The 22,766-nt window shown below is 36.2% G+C and overlaps 3 protein-coding genes across 8 annotated transcripts; 1 reads left to right on the forward strand and 2 right to left on the reverse strand.

Moving 5' to 3' along the window:
• Positions 1-87: 87 nt before the first annotated feature.
• LOC105159582 (DUF1997 family protein, putative (DUF1997)) lies at positions 88-4,418 on the forward strand. 5 transcript variants are annotated; one of them, XM_088877953.1, is made up of 9 exons: positions 88-107; positions 178-392; positions 482-709; positions 1,785-1,893; positions 2,022-2,067; positions 2,408-2,493; positions 2,961-3,019; positions 3,339-3,471; positions 4,058-4,418. In XM_088877953.1, exons 2-8 carry the CDS (start codon positions 319-321, stop codon positions 3,439-3,441), a joined length of 705 nt encoding a protein of 234 aa, XP_088734079.1. In that variant the 5' UTR covers positions 88-107; positions 178-318; the 3' UTR covers positions 3,442-3,471; positions 4,058-4,418. The 5 variants fall into 5 exon arrangements, with proteins under 5 accessions (XP_088734079.1, XP_011075192.2, XP_020551456.2 ...); XM_011076890.3 differs by lacking the exon at positions 88-107 and having other exon boundaries at positions 114-392; XM_020695797.2 differs by lacking the exon at positions 88-107 and having other exon boundaries at positions 114-392; positions 4,075-4,418.
• Positions 4,419-4,808: 390 nt separating this feature from the next.
• On the reverse strand, positions 4,809-8,922 carry LOC105159497 (pre-mRNA-splicing factor). Its single transcript, XM_011076615.3, has 3 exons — positions 8,342-8,922; positions 5,318-7,524; positions 4,809-5,118 (listed from the first exon to the last, which is right to left on the reverse strand). The coding sequence occupies exons 1-2, from the start codon at positions 8,686-8,688 to the stop codon at positions 5,355-5,357; spliced, it is 2,517 nt and encodes an 838-aa protein (XP_011074917.2). The 5' UTR covers positions 8,689-8,922; the 3' UTR covers positions 4,809-5,118; positions 5,318-5,354.
• A 978-nt stretch (positions 8,923-9,900) lies between these two features.
• On the reverse strand, positions 9,901-22,545 carry SKB1 (SHK1 binding protein 1). Of its 2 annotated transcripts, XM_011077201.3 has the most exons (23): positions 22,324-22,545; positions 21,515-21,632; positions 21,090-21,199; positions 20,817-20,906; positions 20,631-20,696; positions 20,134-20,225; positions 19,972-20,047; positions 19,357-19,443; positions 19,058-19,133; positions 18,784-18,875; positions 18,624-18,659; positions 18,434-18,502; positions 18,001-18,069; positions 17,834-17,887; positions 17,649-17,723; positions 17,286-17,378; positions 17,076-17,179; positions 15,738-15,786; positions 15,541-15,627; positions 15,357-15,462; positions 14,819-14,906; positions 14,533-14,626; positions 9,901-10,285 (listed from the first exon to the last, which is right to left on the reverse strand). In XM_011077201.3, exons 1-23 carry the CDS (start codon positions 22,459-22,461, stop codon positions 10,202-10,204), a joined length of 1,953 nt encoding a protein of 650 aa, XP_011075503.2. In that variant the 5' UTR covers positions 22,462-22,545; the 3' UTR covers positions 9,901-10,201. The 2 variants fall into 2 exon arrangements, with proteins under 2 accessions (XP_011075503.2, XP_088737140.1); XM_088881014.1 differs by lacking the exon at positions 21,090-21,199 and having other exon boundaries at positions 22,324-22,355.
• Positions 22,546-22,766: the final 221 nt, after the last annotated feature.

A 22,766-nucleotide genomic window follows, 5' to 3' on the forward strand; every position in this document is an offset into this window, starting at 1 on the left:
TACCCTGACTATAAATAAGCCCATAAACAATTGTCTGAAAATGCGGTATATCTAAATGGGTGACGATGATACTCACTATTTTTTCCCTGAAGAGGAGATATATCTAAGTGGGTAACGATTTTATTCACTATTTTTGCAACACATGTCACTAATTTAGCAATTCTTTCTCTCTTTCAGAAATTGGAGAGTTCTCTTTTCTGTGGCTTTCGGCTCCAATTCCAAATATCAAACAATCTGTCTGAAGAATCAACACTTTTGTTCTTCTTATCTCTACATCCATGGAAATACAGCAGTAGGACATACTGACTCTGTATAGCCATGGCAACAGTTAAATACCACTCTGTCTGCTCCCCATTTCATGGACATCTTTTCCAAGAAATATTCAGAACCAGGTACTTCTGTTTTCCATGTTTTAGAGCTTGTTTCTTGTAGTATCTTCAGTAGCTTTCATCAAGATTGAATTTTTTTCATACCCCTCTAGGAAGAGGAATGGAGTCATGAAAGTGAGCGTAAGGAGAGCAAAGTGGTCGGTGTCAAATGCAAAGAAGGCAAATCTTTCGGCCAGTAAGAGGGAGAGGATAAAGCTTCCTAGTTATGGTGATGAAATTTATCATATCAGTGAGTTTTTTAGTCATCCGTCTGGGGTTGAAGCAATCTTGAACACAAGGGCCTTGCAGAGTTACCAGTCCCTTGATTCCAATTTGTACAGGTAGATTTTCTTTTTTCTTTCTGTTCTCATGTTGCTGAATTTATCAACTGATGTTTAGTTCTAAAATGTAAACCTGGTTAATGATGAAATGCCTGAACATGAAAGGCAAATCCCAAGTCCATTTAGCATACGCGTAGATAACGCTAGAACGAGGAAGGAGAAATTTGTAGTTTTGAGTGCAATCAAAATCTTGGGAACTGGGCTATCTCGTCCATGATTGCCGCGTAGCAACCTGTCAAAACTTAATTTGTTTCACTGTGGTCTTTGAAGGGGTTTGAGTTTGCTTATTTTCCCCTTGAAAGAGCAATGTCCTATTGCTGTTACACCCTTTACCATGTAGTTTCGGTTCTTCCAAATAAAATCTTAAGCTCTTTAGTATCGTGGCTTGCATTTTAGAACAATGGAATGGTAGAATGCTAAACAGGTAGGACTCAAGCATGGTGTTCAATAATTGATTTTGGTTGAGAATTAATGCCAAATATAGTATTCAACTGAGGACGTTGAGAGGGCCTAAAAGCAGTCAATGTGTTAAAGCAGCTCAATGGATGCCGCAACTTAATGTCATAACAAATCTACAAAATTCACTTTCGCCATATATGTGTCATGCTTACCGTTCATGTTTCTCTTAATAGCTAAAATCACTTTGAGTTTATTGAATTTATGCAGAGAAACATATTATTGAGTTTATTGAATTTATGAAGGGAAACAACCTATTGTTGTCTTTCTTACATCTCTTGAAGAAAATTGAAATAATGTGTTTTAAAATACATGCTGAAAGGATATTGTTTTAGAGCTTTCTATGTGTTAAATATACAGAAGCTAAACAAGCATAATAAGTTCGTGCATAAGTAATTGTCATAAGATTAATTTCTGGATTGATGTTCAGAATGGAAGGTATATCACTTATGCCATGACATATAACTCCATGAATATAACTCAAGATTCTATTATTCTTGTTACTTGGGTGATTCCTAATAACGTGCAGTGTTTCTATTGGTTGTACATAGGAATCCACGCCCTAGGCCTATGCTATCTACAGATCTATACGTAAATCGCAATTATTGCCTACATGCAGGTGTATTCTGCCGCAGGTTCGACTTCTCAATTTTGAAGTTGCACCAGTTTTGGACTTACAAGTAACTCCAACTAGTGAAGATTGCATAGTTGAGATGTTATCTTGCAAGGTAAGCTGTTAACACTGAGACAGTGTGGAGCCAAAGAACAAAGTAATGCCCCAAATAATTATCGTACCATCTGTTTGCAAATCTTAGACAGTTTATATTTTTGACATCATGTTCAATTTATACTGCAGTTTGAGGGTTCTGATTTAGTGGAACGCCAGAATGAGCACTTTTCAGGTACTTATGATTTTAAGATTCTTCAGGTTTGTCGTGCTGCAATGAGTGCGCTATGTCTTTATGGAACTATCTGAATCTGATGCATTAGAAACTGAATTTACATCTAGCTCGAGCTATATATTGAAGTCCAAACCCATTGACAGATATGGGCTGCCAGACGATTTACAGTCGGAAATTCAACTTGGTCATACTATAGCTTTCGTATGTAGAAAGCTGTACTCTACTGATTTATTCAATATGTAGGCCATGTCTCCATATTTCAAATGTTTATATTTAATTCTCATGACTGTTGGAGCCCTTGAAAATATGTAACGGCATCATTTGTTTCCAATTCTTGCAGCTTCTATGAGGAACCATATAAGATGGGAGACTATTGATTCTCAACCATTTCTGGATGTTGATGTAAAACTAAATCTTGTCCTTGAGGTTGTTATCCTACTTTTATCAGGTTCCTTTATATGAATCATATATTAGTCACAAGACGGTATTGCTTTATAAGGCAATTGAACTGTAAGACTTGCATAGCACAGATGTTGTGATCCTGCTCACACTTTTAATGATACTCTTGAACCTGAGCCTGAGGGAAAAGTCTGACAAACGCCTTAACTACTAACAGATGGGCTTTCAAGAATTTGTCAATTCATTTTATATGTTTTCTCCTTCAAATGTCTTCAGTAGTATATAGTTTAGCAAAACACATCTGATGCATACTTGCTTCTGGCCAATAAGCTTTCTTTGTTCATGTACTATTCGAAGGTTATATTACAAATGCATTTCCTTGCTCATTTCTGTGTTATTATTGCTTGTACCCTCATCTATGACGCAGCTTGGACTAAATCATGTTACTGTTTCTGGTTCTATGTACTCATATTTGTAGCATTTATTCCATGCAGATTTACACCCAACCATTTGCTTTGCTGCCCACATCAGCTGTTGAGGTTCCCGGAAATATGTAAGTACTGAAAACTGTTCAATCCTTAAAGAACTCTAAAGTAAAAACAGTAAGTTTATTTAAGGAGGGTCAGTTGAGAAAGCATTTCTTGACTATCCGAAATCGTCGCTCAAATCAAGCCTTTCCTGGTCATCAAATTTAGTTCATTTCAATTATTTCAGAAACTTAAGAGCTAGTAATCCATTAACAATGCAGCAGTAGGTATACCTTTAGGATACTGTAAATTACTAGCTGTCCAGGTTGGATCTTAATACGATTGACGCAGCGGATGCTGATAAATGTGCGTTGTAACATTGACATTGAGTTTGGTGGCACCTAGAATGATGCAAGCCTTGGTAGACCAACTGGTGCCGTTGCTTGGACAACAATTACTGCAAGACTATGAGGAATGGGTAGATCAACAGCGCAAACGCCTTCAATGACACATGACTTTTTTTTTATTGTCTTGCAGTGTAAGTTCCATATATTTCATAATGATCTCATGAAACACATGATGTTTTCCGTATATTTCATAATGATCCCATGAAAGACATGCTTCCCACTTTATAATGTCCTAAGATGAGAGACAAAACATCATGAGCAATTGCATGATCGTCATAACTCCTACGGATGTGCGGTACAGCGTATACATGTACATGCTGGATCAATCTACTTGCAACGGTGAATATCTTTGTTTTGCTTTTGGATGTGGGAAAAGCTTTCTTATCGTTGCAATTATGGATGAAGCGGCAAAGGCCAAATGCTAGGATTGCGACGCAGTCCATTCGTAGAAACTGATCCTCATTTGGAGGATGTAATTGAAGTGTGATTTTAGCAGTGTGATTAATTACGACATGTTGATCACCTGCGTTTCTGTGTTTGCTGTTAGTAGTGTTCCATTGCATTCATGGTAAAATATTGAGCACGGCCTAGGAACATGTGTCAATCACAGCGTTCTTTTTGCCCAAAAAAATATCTGTTTTTTCATGTTTTCGCAACGTTTAACTTGGTCATTTAATGATTTTAGAATACTATGGTTGGTGATTTTGATGTTTGCAGGTAAAAACTTCTTTCAGGTAGGTAGACAGGAAAGGGAATTGCCGTCCATGCCTATGATGTACGCGCCTCATACAATTCAAGTCTCAATGGATTGTTTACAGACATATTCTGCAAGGCCAGTTTTTTTTTACAAGTTGTTAAAACCGGTCTTCAGTACAATATTTATAGATGAGGTCCGTAAAACTTGTTAATAGCAACTCCATAGGATTGTTAGTACTGGGCAACATATTCAATCATATCGGGTGTGGTTTTTCTGTTTTGTAGAAAGCAGTGCCTGTTACTTGCGAGAAGTATGGTTAACCATGCTGATTGCGTGTTTACTATATTATACCTTCATCAATATAGATGTGCTGCTATGACATTGCCCATTTGAAGCAAGTGCTTCTAACAGCAGCGGACACATTACATTTGGAAATCTTGCGATCAAAATTATCAAAATGCAACCTTCAATAAGGAAAAGCAAGAAAAGATGGACTAATAAGCTCAATCTCTGGAGGGACGACACTCAGATACAAAGCCACCACAAAGAAATTCACACCGGAAGGTCCAGCCCCAGTATCCCAATTATTTTTCTCTGTTGGCATGCAGAGGCACCAATTCTTTTTATGTGCAGAAACTTAGATTAGGAGAGGCCACCTGAAAAGATGAAGATGCATATGCAAAACATTAATTTGGTCGACTATAGCAGTGCATATACCTACTCAAAAAGAACCTTCGGTAATAAGAGCCACACAAATGATAAGATCCACACTTGGCAAAGAAAAAAGAGTTAATATCACTGGATTCATTACACCAGCAACTTGACACCAAATTATTACATCAAAACAAACACACTTCACACCACTAGATGCATTAAATCAAATTCTTGTTGGCAAATCATACAGCATATTGCATTAATGACAAGAACGCAAAAAGCCCTTGAGGGGCTCTTTCCAAACATGGGAGTCAGCATTGATGTTCAACATGGTGTGGTCCAAACTCTCTGTGCGACCAGTCCCACCACCATGAGCGAATAGTTACTCCAAGCCAGCTATGACATGTGCGGCACCAAGTAAATTCCACTGTGACAATTACCAAACAAGATCATTAATTTCACCAACATATACAAAATTATTACGATTAATACAATGGCCCAAAAAGCATATTTCGAACTATAAATCGCCAGAATAATAAGCTGAAGATAGACTACTATCCAATGGAACCAACACAAGTGAGGGCAATTAACCCCTAAAATATTTTTATGAATGTTGGCAAACTTACCATCCTTGTCTTCAACTTCAGGGCATCAACACATTCATTACCAGTGTCTAGACCGCCTCTCGTCATCCCTGTCGCCATCGTACCTTCTCCCACTAGAACGTACTTCATTATATCTAGCCTTCTTCAAACTGTATTCTCCTTCTCTCTCAGCCTTCATGCTCACTCGATCCTCTCCTACTCGCTGATGCTCACGACCTCTCTTATATGACTCTTCATCTCTATCCTTTTCATGCTTTCTGCCAAGGCGGTCTTCGTCATCCCCTCTTTCTCTTCTACTCCGTCCATGACTTTCATGGTCCCGATTATCTCTCCTATTATCATGTTGTGACTCATTCCTGCTACGAATTTTATCACGATGATCACCACCATCAACACTATGCCCACCACGTCTTGGCATTGAGTCTTTGCTCTTATCTTCCATATGTTTATACGGTTTAGTCTGTGTATCAGATATATCCTTTGTGCCCTCATACCCAATCTCTTTTGTTGAATCCCGCCTTCTAGACTTCACCTCAGGTTGTTCATCCTGACTTCCATCGTCAGCTTTCCTCTTACCCCTTGTTATATCTTCCCTTTCATCTCCAGATCCATCTCCTTTCGATTTATAGAGTTGCTCCAATTTCCTAAATGTGTCCAATCCATCGGCCTTATTTTTTTGTTTATCCTCAACATCAATCTCATGCGCATAATCCTTCGCTCCACCTCTACCACCTGAATCATCGCCATGACCAATTCTGTTCCTTCCCAGGGGCTTTACACCTTCGACTCTATCACGATTCTGATCAGTACCTCTAGTTCTTTCAATAGAATCATCACTCCTACGATTATCATCCTTACCTGAATCATGAATCCGATTTCTTCTATAATTTTTCTCTTGCCTACCATGGCCAGCACTTAATTCATACTCACGTCTATCTTGTCTTTTCCTTTTGCCCACTTCCTCAAAATCAGAGTCACTTTCTTGACCATATCTTCCGCGACCAGCACTTAATTCATACTCACCTCTATCCTGCCGCTCTCTTTTCTTTCTGGTTGCATCCTCAAAATCAGAGTCACTTTCTTGACCATATCTTCCGCGGCCAGCACTTAATTCATACTCACCTCTATCTTGCCGCTCTCTTTTCTTTTTGGGTACTTCCTCAAAATCTGAGTCACTTTCTTGACCATATCTTCCACCGACTCTCTCTTGTTTCTCACTCCTGATTTTCCCACCATTATCACGAGATGAATCCTCTGGTCTGCGAGTTTGCAGTTGATTCATTTTCTTCGATCGGGTTCTTTCATCTTCCTCTAATCTATCAGTGTATGCCTCATCATCAGAATCATACCGCCTACTCCTGGAAACCTCTTTGCTCCTTCCAGTCCTATTTTTGGGGCCGGCATCTGAATCATAATCATCATCGGAGTCAAATTCCCTACTCTTTCGAGTTTGCTTTCCCTTTGGGTGGTGTTTAGGGCTATCACCAGAGCTATATTTATCATAAGAAACTTGATTTCTGCTCTTTGACTTTTTACTCTTATGGTCACGGCCTTCATCAGAACTGTCATCATCGGAGTCATGCCGTTTGTTTTTTGATGGCTTCTTTGGCCTTTGCTTTCTACTTTTAGGACTTCCACCAGAACTATAGTCATCATCAGAATCATACCGCCTCCGAGCTTTCTTGTACTTCTTGTCATAATCAGATTCTGAACGTGAACCAGAATCAGATCCCGATTCAGATTCAGAATCGGAATCAGAAGAACCACTTTCATGTTTCTTGTGTTTCCTGGACGACTCTTCCTTTCTCTTCCTAACATCTCCATCAGAATCGTCACTGGTATCGACATGTCTTCTGTCCTTTTTGTGCTTCTCCTTAGTCCCATGCTTCACAATGCTATCAGAATCCGAGGAATCATCATGCCGCCTTCTGTTTTTTTCCTTACTTTGGCCCTTTATTTCATCTCTACCAGATTCATTTTTTCTTGCAATCTTGCGCAAATCATCCTTCTCATCTCTTGCGTCTTTTCTATGCTGCTTATGACTATCAGCAGCATCCTTTTTGTTTCTTTGCTCACCCTCTTCAAGATCCTCTTCAGAATCTTGGGCCTCTGCATCACGAAGCTTCTTTTCTCTATCAGCTTCAGATTCTATTCCAAGAGCAGCTTTCAGTGTCTCCATCTGCCTTTCCTTTCGTGCAGCTACCTGATGCGTTTGTGTCTCTGAAAATCTGATTGCCCATAAAAAATATTCAGTCAGACTGACTCAAAAATTCAGTAACAGGAAAAAATAATCTCAATAGATGAACCAAGCCCACTTAAGTAAATCAATTCCCAACAACTGCATTATTAAGCAATTGAACATGTCAGACGACTAACTCCAATCAACTGACTCCAGTCGCACCTACTAGAAGAAATATAATTATGAACATTCCATCTTTTATTTACACTAGAGTTGGAATTGTTAACAATAAAAACAAACAGGAGAGGACGTGGCATTGTACACAATGTAAAGCAACAATCACTTCATTAGATAAGATTTCACAGCCAAACCAACTTCGGCAAATGCATTGAGATGCAGGCCAGTTGAGAACTAAGTACAAATCATCGAAAGAAACAATAATCTTTGATAACAAAGCAAAGGCAAAGCAATTAGCATAAAAACCTGTATAACTGACAAATTTATATCAAGAAACTACATGATTAGCACACAGAACTCAGTAGACGATGCATTCAAACTCAAAAGCTTGTTTCCTGTCAGGCCAATGGCATGTCTATGATACTCTTTTAACCAAATACATATACAGATTCCAATTTTTCCCAAATAGCATGGCTCTGAACATTCTCCCCACTTCAAATACATTTGCAGACATTCTTTCATTCGTCCATCAGCAAAGCTCACCAGAGCCATACCAAACAGACGAATTTAAACAAAAATAGTACGTTTACTTGACCTGTTTAACCTTGCTCGTTACCCGAACAAATAAAAGCAAACTAAAGCACAATTTAATGTTAAAAAAAAAAAATAGCAGTTCAAAATACACGTACTTTTCTGAGATAACTGCATTATTTCCGCCGTCCTCATTCTCCTTCGCCTCAAGCGACTTCCTCGCCTCATCTAGCTTCTCCGCAATCTCAGCATCCGTATAACCCTGATCAATCAGCTTCTCCTCCAGCACAAGAAGCTTGAGTTGAATCTGACGCTTGCGATCGTGCTCCAAGATCTCCTTATTGGGTTTTCGGGTCACACCCGCGGTCCCTTGACCCGATTCGAAGCCCCTACTCGAGTCGGTGACGACTTTGTTCGTCTTCGGCTTCACGAAGAACTTGTTCGATTGGATGTAGCCGTTGGTGCCGGAGCCACGAGGCGTCTGTAACCCTATCCCGTTATACATGACGGAATCCCAAAACTTCTAAGCCCTGATCTGCTTTTGAATGAAAAAAATTCTCAAGAACTGTTGTGATTTCCAGTTGAAAGAATCTGCTCTTCCGACATAAAATCGTTTTCACACGTTGTACTTTTACGATCCGAGGGGACTGGAGATAAGAAGAGAGATGGATTAGGGTTGGGGGGTGTACGAGAGGAATAGGATAATGGATCCGAGTATTCGGATATGAACGAGTTGGGCCCTATTTGGCCCATTTACTATAGATATTAATAGAGATTTTTGCAAGGGCCCCACACCCACGTGATTTAATTAAATTATTATGAAATATATATAGTTTTAAATTGTCTATCTAGTAAAGAATTAAATTTCAATTGAACTTGAAAATAGATAAATGATTTTGTAATTTTTGGTCCGAAAGGTGGCCGAATTTACGGTGGAAGAACGAGACTGAAAATAAAGGAACAGATTTGAACAATTTTGAAAATCAGTTCAAATTTTATGATATTCATTAAGGCACTCTCGACGTTTCTGTATAATTTAAATTTTATGATATTCATTTTTGGTTAAAAATTCTATGACAAACAAGCAATTGTTTATAATATTAACCAAGTTTACTCAACATAAAAATTAAATGACAAATTAACAAATTCAACTGTTATAATTTACCAGCATCCTTTTAAGTGTCTTAACCACGCATTTTCTTTTTCTTTATGTCAATCATTTTTTTATATAATAATTTATTTTACCTCTATTACATCTCAACATGATATTTATTTTCTTATTTTTTTATTTTTTTCCTACCCACACGTCTACAAATTCCTACAACAAACATTTTTTAGTAAATGGAATTTATTTTTTTAAGATTTTCTAGAGTTCCTAAAAGAATATGGTTTAAAAAATTTTATGCATATGCATTGAACTGAACATTGTATATATAAAATATTTCTAAAAGGTTGGCTATGTTCGAATTCATTTGGAATTTAATTTGTCTTTAAAAAAAAAATCATCTCAAATTATAATCTAACTTCAAACAAAATTATTTTGAATTTAAACGTCGAATTGAACATATTATCTGATTTTGGAAAATTAAAATAATCTGTTCACTGAAGTCCATAATCATATGAAACAGTTTTTCCACACAAGTTTTTTTCTCCTATTACACAGGGTTTTATCAGAACAAAGATCTACTCAAAAGCAGAAAAAAATGTGAAAATCGGATCAGGAGAAAAACTACTCATCTTTATCAACTTTCCCAGGCCAATTGAGGTTTCAAAATCTGGCATCCACAGATCAGTACCACAAACATGATTCCCCGGAACAACATTTCACAAAGACCTAACCCATTCAATACTAATTCTACAAGTAAAGCTTCTTACTTCCCTATATGTCTGTCGCCTAACCTTGGGTACGCAAGTACGCTCCCAACACTAGTATACAACACAATCCCACTCTTCATCCAATCGGTGTCCTATCAGGGTATTTCATGCCAAAATTTTTTAAATCAAAAAAAAAAAAAATCCTACAGCCCCACCCAGTATGAGCGACCATTGGTGTTGTGGATGGGAGAAGCAGACGGAGACGTCACACACCATTCATACCAAACCTGTTCAACACAGAAAGCATGTCCACATATCATTCGTCAATCGTGATATTATTCTACTATGCATACAAACATAATAGGTTTTCAAAAATATTGATTTTTTTAAGTTTTTGAAAAGAGAGTAAGCTTATATTTCATTTTAAACAAATAACAAGTATTCTTATACCAATTCATCATGCCAAACCTGATATAGGATCCCTACTGACTTCCACTGTATTCCAAGGAACAATTTCCTTTTGCATAAAACTAGTAAAAAAGCATGCCCTTTGAACATAATAGGTATAATTACACTCCCCTCTTCTGAGGTTTGGTGTAATTATACCTCCTCACAAGTATTAACGCGTGAAACGTACGCGAATAATTTAGTTACAAAAAGATTTATTTGACCTGTAATAAGTTAAATGTGGGTAATATAGATTTTTTTTAATATCAGCAAATTCGATGGATTTTGACTAATGAAAGGACTTATTTGTTAGACAAAAGAAGCAAACTTCAGAGGTGCTAAATATAATTTGTCAAATCACAAGAAGTTAACATATCATGTAATCCCATATCATGTACAAGTAAGAAATTTAACGATAAAAGTAAGAAAAACTTCATTTTTTAATTTGATGTTTATTCATTTGCCTTTAAAATTTAACTTCTAGCATTGTTTGTTAGAAATGGTGACCAGAAAACCAATTGGATTGACGGTTTCCGAAACCATTTAGCACGATCTTTATGAATGTGATATTATCTTGGATTGGCACCGTGTGTTTCAATGGTGTTTTAACGTCACAACAAATGCCCACAAACCAATTGAATAACCCATGTTAGTTGGGCTGCGCATTGGATGACAGTTAAGAAACGAACCTCAAGGCTGGGCATCTAGAGTCCTATAGAGACTTGCACTAAGTATTGTATTCATAGTATGAGTGTCGTGTTTCATCGTCAACAGACATGGGATGTCTATGCAATTAGTGGTTAATTGACAAGGTTCTTAGCTGCTTGAACTGACTTGTGGGAATCGCCATATGGAAGCATTTTCCAGTATAGTCGGATTATGTATTAAGGACGATGGATTTCAAGATAAAATCCGTCCTCTATCAGTATATGATGGATGTATCTCCTATGCATTTTGAGATGGTTTAGACTCTCTAAATCTATGATGATAGCGATTGGTCGAATAAGAAATGGTTTCCTTTGTCGATCAATAAAGTAAACGCATCTCAAGTACATAGTTGTCTGGTCTAGGATGGGAACCGATGCCCAAAGGCCGGGAGATGGTCGATGGAAGGACCATACTTGTATGGAATTCGAGAGCTTAAATGTTCACGCCAACATTCACCTAGTCTCTAGTGTCATTAGTGTCGTGGACTTGCTAAACGACCACCCATTATGACAGGCATTTCTTAATTAATGGTTAATTGAAAATGATTATTAAATTAAATTAATTATTAATGTTGGACACAGCTGAAGTTGCACACAAATCACTATGGCATTTGGAATTAATTCGAGAAAGAAGGAATTAATTTAATTGTTAACACCTTTTAATTTATTTGGTTTGGCTTATTAATTGATTGGATCAATTAATTAGAGTTTGAGCCATAGTAGTTAGTGGCGCACGGCGCACAATGGCGCCAAGGGCTCCTGGAGCCATAGCACGCAGCGCGGCGCACGCCTTTTCGAAGGTTGGCGCAAATATAACAAATAATCTATGTATTTATATAATTAGTATTAAATGCGTTATATATATATAATATTTATATTGTATTTATAAGAATCTAACAATAGTTACTTCATCATCTTTAAGTATGCTGCATGCAGTTTTGAGTTTCATGATTTTTGGCAAAAATCACAATAAATATCAACATCAACATAAACATACAATAAAATACTGTAATTAATTTAGAAAAAAGTCATTCCGTTACGGTGAAGTGTGAACAGCAGGGCCAGGACAAGATGCTTATAAGTTATATGAAAGAGAAGAAGAGAACTAGAGAAGAATTAAGCAGAAGATGTGTTGGCACTTGGCAGAGGAAGAACCGAAGAAGAGCCAAGTGAGAACTGAAGAGTCAAGACAGAGCTGAAGAATCAAATTCCTTTTTTTAATTAGGGTTTACCTTTGTTTTTTTTTTAATTTCATGGGCTTGGGCGAGCTGCAACCTAGCCAGCAGCCCGCTGCCCTGAAGGCGCGCCTGGGCAATGCCGAAATGGCGCCTAGGCGCGCGCTACGGCGACGCCATATAGAAGGACGTCATGGACGCCGTATGGCGCGCTATTAACTACACTGGTTTGAGCTTAAATTTATTTAATTGGATAATAAACTTTAGATTTGGTTGGCCTAAAATTAGTTTAATTAATTATTGTCCAATGGATTTTGGTTGGGCTTAATTTAATTTGATTAAATCAAGCCCGATCCATCCTTAAAGTCCAAGTCTATTCGAGGGAGGTTGGAGCAAGTTAAGGAGTTATAATGGAGTGATTATTTCATCATGATTGAAGGTTATATGCATGTATATAGATTGCCTTGGAGGCAAACTCGGTAGTTATTGAATTTAAAATTTGTACATATCATGTAACTAACAACCTAAGCCACGAAATTTGCTGCCATTTCTCTCCAAAAACGTTTTCCTTTTTGTTCTATATTGAGTTGGATTCTATTTAGATAAAACAAAATAGTGTTAGTTTCGAGTTGTTTTTTTTTTTGTTCTTTGTTCTATCTAGCAATAGAAAAAGAACTATATCTCTTCCTTATTATGGTGTATTATGGTGTGGACAAATTATAGGGGTTTCTAACTTGAATCCTAAAATAAACGGGAGAACGTGAAGGGTAAAGTTTGATTTTTTGTTTCTATGTTTTTGGTTTCATCTAGCATGTTATTTTGATTATTATGCTTTTGGCAAACACCGAACGCTCGAGAATTTCAAAGGACCTTTGATTCGTTTTAAATAATTTTTTTTATTTCACGCTTCCGCCGCATTTCCGGGCCATACCATTTTTATTAGAATAAACATTAAATGTTAAGCAAACATTTAACAGTCAAGTCACTCAAAACTGATTATTTCATATTCCAGAAACCTAAAAAACATCCAAAAATATAATTAAAAATAAAAGTCTAATATATTATCCAAATATTAAAAAATTGAAGAAACATTCATACTTAAATAAAAGTCTTCACAATTCTGATTTTTCCTAGTTATTTCATATTTTATTGTTTTATAGCATTTTGTAAAATATGATATAAAAAGTAATTGATGTGAATTAATAAATGCAAAAAAGCATTCAATAGGAAGTAATAAAAGTAATTACTAGGAGGTCCAATGGTTAAAATTTTAATTCTTGCCCTTACAACTACTAATATTCTAGTGTTAACCTATAAATTTATATATTCTAAATTATGAATGCAGGAAGTTCCTCAAAACAGATTTAAGAGCTTTTCAGATGTTAAAAACCGTTAATACATTTTTTTTAAGGGTAATATAATAAGATCTTTTCAGAAAAGTAAACTTTTTCCTAACTTTTTCTTTAAGAACAAAAGACCATCTCGCCCTCTCCAAATATCATACTTACTTAAAAGTAGCATTGCAATTGAAGGAAAAAGTATATTTATTAATTTTAGACTAGCATCAATGTGAATTTTGATTCACAAGTTTAGGTTATTTGTCAATTATTTGTTTTTGTAAAAAACATATCTATTAAATTTTTATTTGAAATTAAACTAATGTGTATTATTTATGAAAGTATTTAAAAAAAATTAAATACAAAATATATTGACAAATATTATTTGATTATAATGGCAGTATGTCCTTTTAGTCATTTTACCAATAAAAAAACTAAATTTATTATGCCAAACATCTCTAAGAGGGTGTTTGGTCTTTTTATTGTTAACATGATCGGAAATGACGTAATACCATTAGAATCCAAGTAGCTTTTTCTTCACATATTTGTATTTATATCTTTTTAAAATACTTTCACAGACAGTACAAGTTTAACTCCAAATAAGAATTTGATATATAATTTTTTTACAAAAATAAAAACTTGACGAATAACCTAAACTTTTTGTCTTACGAGTAATTAATTAGATAATAGAGATAATAAAACATAGTAACAATAACATTAGATAGAAGTGAAGAACAGTAAACACGACAAAAGCATAATACATCATTGTGTTCTAGACAACTTGAACAACAATTCTACTTTGGACACAATACCACGAAATCAAAATCAAGATAAAAGAACTGGCACAAGATGAGGAGAAGCAAGGTACCTTGGTAGAACCACAACAACGCCAAAAATGGACTTCCAAAGGAGTTCCAGGTTGAACGCATATTGGCGTCCTCAATGGAAAAAATATTGGAAACCTGTTTATATCAAGTAAGAAGGAAGCAATCGCATCTAGTTCAGGAATGAACTAAAAGTAGAAATCAGTGTTTATATCAAGTAAGAAGGAAGCAATCACATCTACAACTTCAGGAATGAACTAAAAGTAGAAATCAGTGTTTCAATCATGTCTGCATAGGATTTACTCGAGAGTCTTCATTAGAAAACAATACCAGCTAAACATGTTTGGGGTAGCTGTTGACGGTTCAATGCCAAGATGCACATCCTTGTAAAGCGTTGCATCAAAATAACCTGCAAATCCTGTTGATGAAGGCAAATATAGAAGTCAAACTTAAGTTAGTTTATAGGCAATTTGAAAGGGCCAAGCAAAACCCACCAACATACTACCCCCCCCCCCCAACCAACCCAATCTCTATTTATCCTATGGCATGAAGTGAATGTTAACGAAAGCCAAGTGAAATATTGCTAGGAGTTTTTGTGACGAAAGATGACAGATAGCTGGATAACCTGCACCAGTTCCATACTTCGTTCACACCAGACACTATTTATCCTATGGCACCTCCTCTTCCAATATATATTATAGTACTTCCAGGTCAGGACTCAAAGTTGAAATTATAGCGACAAATAAATGTAAAGAAACGAGCAGTAATATATCATTTCTCAGTTCAAGAACTTGGCAAGAGTATGCATTTCCATTGTCTTGCAAGTATATTGAGCAATGAAGTGTGATAAGGCTTTGGAACCACATACCATGAATCAATGTAGAACCAGTGTCACTCGGAATATCAAAATGAAGCTTCTTGTAGCGCTGATTGGTTGACTTGGCTGAGTACTCTGGATGGGTAAATGTGAAGACCTACATTTAAGCAAATGGAAAAGTGACGCTAGAACCAGACACAATGCCAAATAACAGATTTCACAAGAAGCAACTAACTGGTTGAGTATGTGCAACTCTTGCCACACGATGCAGCTTGACAACATAAGCAGTTTCAAAGTGCACAAGATCTTTATGTGACTTGATCTGTACCATCAAAAAATAGACACAGAAGCGTATGTAATAGGAATCCAGCGAAGAGCCAAAACAAACAAAGAAGAATAACTGAACATGGAGAATCAGGATGCCAGACTTACATCATTGTAAAGTTTGCATGCAGTCACAGGTTGAATGAAACTCGTATACCTGTCAATGCCATAACAAAGAGGAATTCCATATGATAGCAACAACACAAGAAAATCGATGTGAAAAAAGTTCAGCAGTTTGCATGCAGTCACAGGTCAGACGAAATTCGTATATACCTGTCAATGCCATAACAAAGAGGAATTCATATGATAGCAACACAAGAAAATCGATGTGAAAAAAGCTCAGCAGTTTTGCTCGGCGGCCTTTGTATAACTAATTATACAGTAAATATATGCAAAAGTAGTTTGCATAAGTTTCTTCGTAACTGCATCCTCATAAGTTAGTTTCTTGATAGAACAATTTAAGAGAACAACAAGACAATAATAACACAGATTCACATTGGACGAAATACAATAGAGATCATCCTTAAATGATCTCACACTTGCCACCAGTTCATTCTTTAACAAAAATCATTTATATCCCTTGCTTTTCATTTTCAACTGCAATTTGGCCCCTTTTGCATATAAATTTAAAAAAATAATAACCGTTTTAAATTGGAAGTGTTAACAATTGGACAATCATTTAAACAATAACTTGATCATGACATATAAACATAAGTTTCGTGTATATAACAAACTTCTTACAATTTTCAAATAAAAAAAAGGTACACTTGAATAAGTTGGCAAGTCCAAATAAAAATAGAGCAAAAACATTTTAAGGAAAAAACTTTTGAAAATTATGCACTATTCTTCAACATTTTAATTTCAAAAGATTTTTTCTTAACTTATTTTTCAAGCGCTTTTTTATTTGAAAAATACAAGTTCATTAAATTCACAACAATTATATTCATATGTCATTAATCAAATTATTATCTAAATAGTTGCTGAATGATAATTCTTCTAATTAAAATGGTTATATTCCTCTAAATTTATGTGTGGGGGACCAAATTGCAAATAGAAAATAAAAAGTGGGCTAAAATGATTTTCTTTGTAAAAAACAAATAATTTTATACAGATAATATGGGGAAAAACATCACCCACCGGAGACACTAATTTGAATTGAGTTGAAAAGACAAGGACTATTTTGAAGTTGAAATCATGTCGGGACTAAACTGAATTTTACCCTACGCATAACATAAGGGAGATGTTGAGAAAATGCAATAATGTCTAACCAGCAGGTCATTTATAATCATAGTACGCCTAAACTGACTAAAATGCAACATGCATTAAACACCCCATATGGACTAAAATGCAACATGCATTAAACACCCCATATGGCTTTGTGTCAGTGGATCCTTTGTTCTAACAGCTAATTTCACTTCAGTAGGAAGAGGGAACCAGAGTACATACGAGGATGGGATTGAGATTCCATCTTCCTTCAAAAATCTTTGGGCTCCATCAAGACACTCAGGTGAGAGCTCATTATCACCAAAAGATCCTAGCAACTCACTGACCTACATTAAGTTAAAAAAACAAGAGAATCTTATTAGGTGTACTTTCCCAATCAATGTAACTTCTCATAGTGTTCTTTAAAAATTAACTGCACAACAAGTATGACACCAGTATGTCAGCTCGCTCTGGAGCATCCCAATTTCGCATGTCACTGGAAACAATGGTAACAATATCTTCCCATCCTTCTAGCTTGACCAAACTCTGTTTTCAAATCATCAAAATGCAACTTGCATTAATAGTTTCATTTGAGAAAATCTTTAAATTGCAAACAATAAAATATAATAAGAAAAACATTAGTTTCTGGTAACTGTTATGTATTCTAGAATCTAGCATGTTTGTAACTTTGTTGGACAAAAAAGCTTATGTAAGAAGTAATAATTTTATATATGAGCTAAGCAGCAGAAAACATTTTACACCGTAGTGGAACTAGATTCCAGAAAATGATTCGGATAATAGCAAAATGAAACTTACATGGAGCGTCACCACTGCATTTGGATTTTTTTCTACAGCATATATTTTTAATTTGCGTTCAGTTTCTTCAGCAGCCTGTCAAACAAAAAAGGTGCGAGGTATAAACACAAGATTTTTAGCATGCTTCAACAAATTGTTTTTCATAGTTTCTACACATTCTATTGGCAGAGTGGAAGAAAATATACCTGTAGTGATGCTCTGACAAGAGGCCCCCGTCCAGCGCCCACAACCATCAACACCTAGAAAAGGTTCCAATAAATGTATCATCGGAATGCCCACACCTTAGTCGAACTCACATTGCAGCTGCAGTTATCTAAGTGAATATAAAGATTACGGAAATAGATCAACTTACTGTTGTCACTGCAGAAGCATTTTCATCTGGAACCCTGTCAACCAAAGCTTTAGCAACTGCTCTTTGGTACTGTCATGATATGACACAATATTAAGACATAAGTTCCACAAAAAAAATTAGACACTAAGCTTCGAAATGCATGCCCCTTTTCCTTCTGCCATATGAACTATGTACAGGGTGCAAAATGAAAATTAGCCATAAACTATATTACTTCTAAAATGAAAACACAACTTATTATTGAATCAACATAATGCTCAAGTAGATGTTGCCATCCTGCAAGGAGCTGCAAATACCTTTGTGGAATAGAATCTCACAAGAGGGATTCCTTTTTGCTATTTTTACATACTTGCATTCTGGTATACTGGACTTCTATCAACAATATGAATATTCACATCTAATGGTTGTGGAAAGTTATACAAAAATCAAAGCGTACCTGACTGTATTTAACTGTGTCCTTTTCAAATGTTTCATATGTTTGGGCCTCCAAATTGTCCATTAGAGGCTGCAAAGTTAGTGAGAAGATAAGTCAGAGGAACAGCAGTATATGAATCAAAGACCAACAGATTTCCCAAGTCAAAAAGAATAGTGCTGACCAAAAAGTCAGATTTAACGTGGGAACTCACCTGCAAGGGTGACTGTAGATAATCTCTATATCCAAGCTGGTAAATCAAATAAGGAAGTTAAAACAAAATTAATAAACGAAACACTGTATGAAAGTGCACTGTTGTTGTGGGATTGGGAAGCGCCCAGGGGGGTGGAGGTGTAAGTGGTTTGATTTCTTACCTCAAAACGTTCCTGTTCAGGAAAGGGATCCATCTTTTGGTATAGGAATGCAATATAATCCAAGTATGCCTTTAAGGGGTGTCTCCAACCACCTGAGCAACAGAATCATTGTAAACATGCTTAAATGAGCCATGATAAAGTGTCAGTAGTATCGAACCATCAAGTAACACACACAATGAGTTGACTGAAATAATTATGACAAGTTATAGAGACCATCACTTTTTTGTATGCTCAGCTAATACAGTATGATTTAACATTGCTCACAAAGTCTTACCCTCAACATGATCATCAGCATTTGCTCCTGTGGGACCCGCAGGTACATTGTGGATTGGTCGGCCAGAAATTACTACCTGTACAACACCCAGAGGAAACAGCATCTTATAAATTTGAGTCTATAATGATAATCCTTAAGACAACATATTTCATAGGCCATAGAAGAAAACTGGACAGTAGGGGAAAGATCAAACTAACAGATCGCAACAAAAAACCATCAAATTAATCATTTTTTATGTTGGCATTGCAAATTCCAACAGCATGTATTGAATTGCAAAACACCATGTGTCACAAAACTACCTGAATCGAGTGATCGAAAAATGCAGTTGTTAATCTTTGGTGGCGCTTCGACAGACAAGGATAGCCCCGTGCATTTGTTAGAAAAGACTGGCAACACAGCAGTTCAAAGCAGTGAGAAAAATGATGAAAAACTTACACCTGAACATGGATATACATCGTATTTGTTGCTATAGTTGAATACATATCAGCTTATAAGGTGTAAAGTAGTAATATGCGGTAGATACCGACGATTTGTCCAATAACTTCTTCAGCTAGTCTTTATAGAGATGTCAACGGAATATACAGCGCTGTAGGGAGTTTTCTTGTTCAAGGTCTTTCTTAAAGAATATAGGCAATCTTTAAAGAATTGCATACTACCACAGAATTTGACTTACTCTCTAAAGAAGATTAGCAACAACCTAAGGATTATCAGACAGGCAGCTGCATCCATTTCACACATAGGTTATGAGTGATAAAGTAGCAAAGTTTCTTTATTATCTATATTATCTTTTCATGAACTCCTCTATGTGCGCACCTTCCTCATTGTCATCACTAAAAGCGGCCGCAATACTATTTGCTACAGTACATCCATCATCAAGTAATAACACTGGCTACAAAAGTACTACTTAATCTTACATTTGTATTTACTATGGCTGCCCGAACAGGTTCACCAAACCATCGTCCAACTGAAGAAGCTGAAGGTAATGAGGACCTGGTGAACATAAAGAAAAAGCTTTTCAGACAGCAAAGTATATAAACAATAAACTACAACTTGCATTCATAATATTTTAAGCTCACAAAATATCAAGTGCAACTGCAAGCTGGCTATGGTGTTCACAAAGAAGTCGAAAGGAATTCCATAATTCCCATGAATCAGTATGCCCTTCACCCTATATGGAAAATAAAAGGGGACATGAGAGTAAGCTTAAGTTAAAAGAGTCTACATGGAAAACGATAAATGGGCTAGGCATAATGAAATATAATCAACAATAAGAGACAGAAACATGGGAAAAAGTATATAATTAGATGACAGATTCTTAAATATTTTGCTGTCGTTCTAGCTTATCAAACAACAAATGTCACCATTAACTTAATTGCTCAAGGCCAAAAGACAAAGATACAGTGGTTAATAGCAAAAGAGCAACGAACAAAATACTGAATGAAGACAGAAAGATCCAAATTGATCTGATCTGGTCAATTAGAAATCAGCCATGCCAAATGATAAAAACAAGTGACTTTCAAATTGGAGGACATTGTGATGAACATGTCAAATGGGATGAATGAACTTTACTCACCATATATTCTGGGTTCCTGGCCTCTTCATCATTCTCAGACTTCTCCAGTGGAATCCTAAGCCACAACTTCAATACAGAAGTAAATAATAAGAAAAAAGGGAAAGGGAATGTATAAAAGTACATGAAACAATTAACCGGCAATAGAAATCAATAAGCAGTAATGATATGGAAATGGTTCAAAGTTACCTGCATGCTGCCTAAGTTCTGCAAAATCTGATTCAAACATTTTGCATAATTAGCGCAAGAGGTTCCCTTAGGTGTAGGCAGGAGACAAGCCTGCAAATGAAAATCTCAGCTTCTTAAGCAGCAAAAACAACAGTGACTGGATCACAAGCATGAAGGAAAGCCTGAAAAACATGTATGATGAGTATGAGGAGAACAATACAATAAAGTACTCTCATCATGGGATGGAAATGTGGACCCAAAACAAGGTAACAATACTCCAATAGGTTAATTCACCTGCAAAGAGAGATGAGAAGCCCAGGCTAATTCTTGTTTCAATGCAATTTCAGAATCCTTCCGGAGTGTCACATCTTCAGAATCCAAGTCAATCCAAGAGCTAATTTTGCCTATATAGGTGATGTTAGTCAATGGAGCTTTGCAACTAAGCGATTGGCAACTGATTATCTCTATTAACCAAATTTTCCAATGATTCAAATTATCAAGAATGGATTTAAAATGAACACCTCCAGAAATCTTACATCCTAAGAGATCATTAGTAAGTAAATCCTACTGTATCTGATTATCAAATAAAGCAAAAAAGTTACACATAGGCCAGTTAACTAAAAAAGATCTAAGAGAACAAAATTATAAGGAGACCTAATTACACAAATTAGGATTTTCAACAAGATATAAAGGAATAATAGTCAGGAAGAGGTACGAACCAACAACATGACTGCTCCACTGTGAAGGGCTTAGAACCAAGTCTGAACCAGCAAATGGCAGAGCACGTGATCTGATAGTGTCCTCATCCACTTGACTAGGCCTATAATTAGGATCCATCTGCATCATGAAACTTATAAATAAGGCAGGTTGCTTGAAATGGAAATTTTTACATTTCATTCTTTTCATAAGTCAAAGCAGCTACATGGTTAACTTGAATGACACACCCCACAACCAACCCACAATGAAAAAGAAAACAAATGCGCATTCTTCCCATGGAGTCCCAAATTAAAATTAAAACCAACAAATGATGGTATGGATCATGATGATATTACTCCTATCAGCAACATTGATACAAACATATATAACAATATTTTACTTCCTACCACAACATAGAATGCACAATGTTGGTTTTTGTACGTTATGGTCCAAACTCATATTAAATTCTGACTATGACATTATTTGCTAGTCCCAGTAGCATCTATATAAGAATACACAACTTCTTAACATTAATCCTATCTACCAATACAAAGTAAAATTATAGTTCCTACAAGAGTTAGATGTAGTTAATAACCACAGCGAGAAACTTACAGTCTCTCGAATAGGAGGTTATCAAAATAATGATGTAGGTGAGCCTACTGACCATTCACACAGATATAACAGCCACCAGCTGATGTATGACTGGCTAATTGGCCACCACATGCAGAACAATTTTTCAATTACATGAGACAAGAAACCTATTGTTAAAAAATCAAGCAACTATGCAGCCCTATAATGGAAGCAATATCCAATTGTTAAAAAAACAACTGACCAGAGTAGCGAGGACGAAATCGAAGCCACCGTGAATGTTGAAGGAGAGGAGGTTCGGCATGTCATCGTCGAACTCCGTCTCGACGCCGCAGTACCGAGACTCGCTCTTGTCTCCGCTATATCTCTCTCCCAGCGGCATCTTCCCTCCCTTCCTTCTCTATGAGCCAGAGAACGAGGGTTGTAAGTTGTGAGTTGTGAGTTGTGAGTGAGTGAGTGTTGCTTGGAGAGGGGGGTCAGGTTTATAAAGGCTGAATTTAGGGTTTGAACGCTCCAACGGACTAATTAATCCAGCTGGAAAAAAATATGACGGTTGAAAAATTAATCCGTTGGAAAAATTAGGCAATTATTTATTTTAAAAAAACAGCTGGAAAAAATTATTACTGTTAGGAAAAATTCAGCCTTTATCGTTTCTTTTTTTTTTTACATTAATAATTGCGTAAGAAA

The sequence above is a fragment of the Sesamum indicum genome, linkage group LG1 (genome assembly GCF_026168435.1).
Source record: "Sesamum indicum cultivar Baizhima isolate 11 linkage group LG1, ASM2616843v1, whole genome shotgun sequence".
Lineage (NCBI taxonomy): Eukaryota > Viridiplantae > Streptophyta > Magnoliopsida > Lamiales > Pedaliaceae > Sesamum > Sesamum indicum.

Bases quoted from the DNA above. Each gene is read 5' to 3' on its own strand.
- LOC105159497 (XM_011076615.3), bottom strand. From the start codon at position 8,688: ATGTATAACGGGATAGGGTTACAGACGCCTCGTGGCTCCGGCACCAAC. The intron at 7,525-8,341 runs GTACGTGTATTT...ATGGGCAATCAG, and splicing joins AATGCAGTTATCTCAGAAAA to ATTTTCAGAGACACAAACGC.
- SKB1 (XM_011077201.3), bottom strand. From the start codon at position 22,461: ATGCCGCTGGGAGAGAGATATAGCGGAGACAAGAGCGAGTCTCGGTAC. The intron at 17,888-18,000 runs GTAAGTTGATCT...AACCTTTTCTAG, and splicing joins ATGCTTCTGCAGTGACAACA to GTGTTGATGGTTGTGGGCGC. The intron at 14,907-15,356 runs GTATGTGGTTCC...CTTCATCAACAG, and splicing joins TGGTTCTACATTGATTCATG to GATTTGCAGGTTATTTTGAT.
- LOC105159582 (XM_088877953.1), top strand. From the start codon at position 319: ATGGCAACAGTTAAATACCACTCTGTCTGCTCCCCATTTCATGGACAT. The intron at 1,894-2,021 runs GTAAGCTGTTAA...TTTATACTGCAG, and splicing joins TTGAGATGTTATCTTGCAAG to TTTGAGGGTTCTGATTTAGT. The intron at 3,020-3,338 runs GTAAGTACTGAA...GGTGGCACCTAG, and splicing joins GTTGAGGTTCCCGGAAATAT to AATGATGCAAGCCTTGGTAG.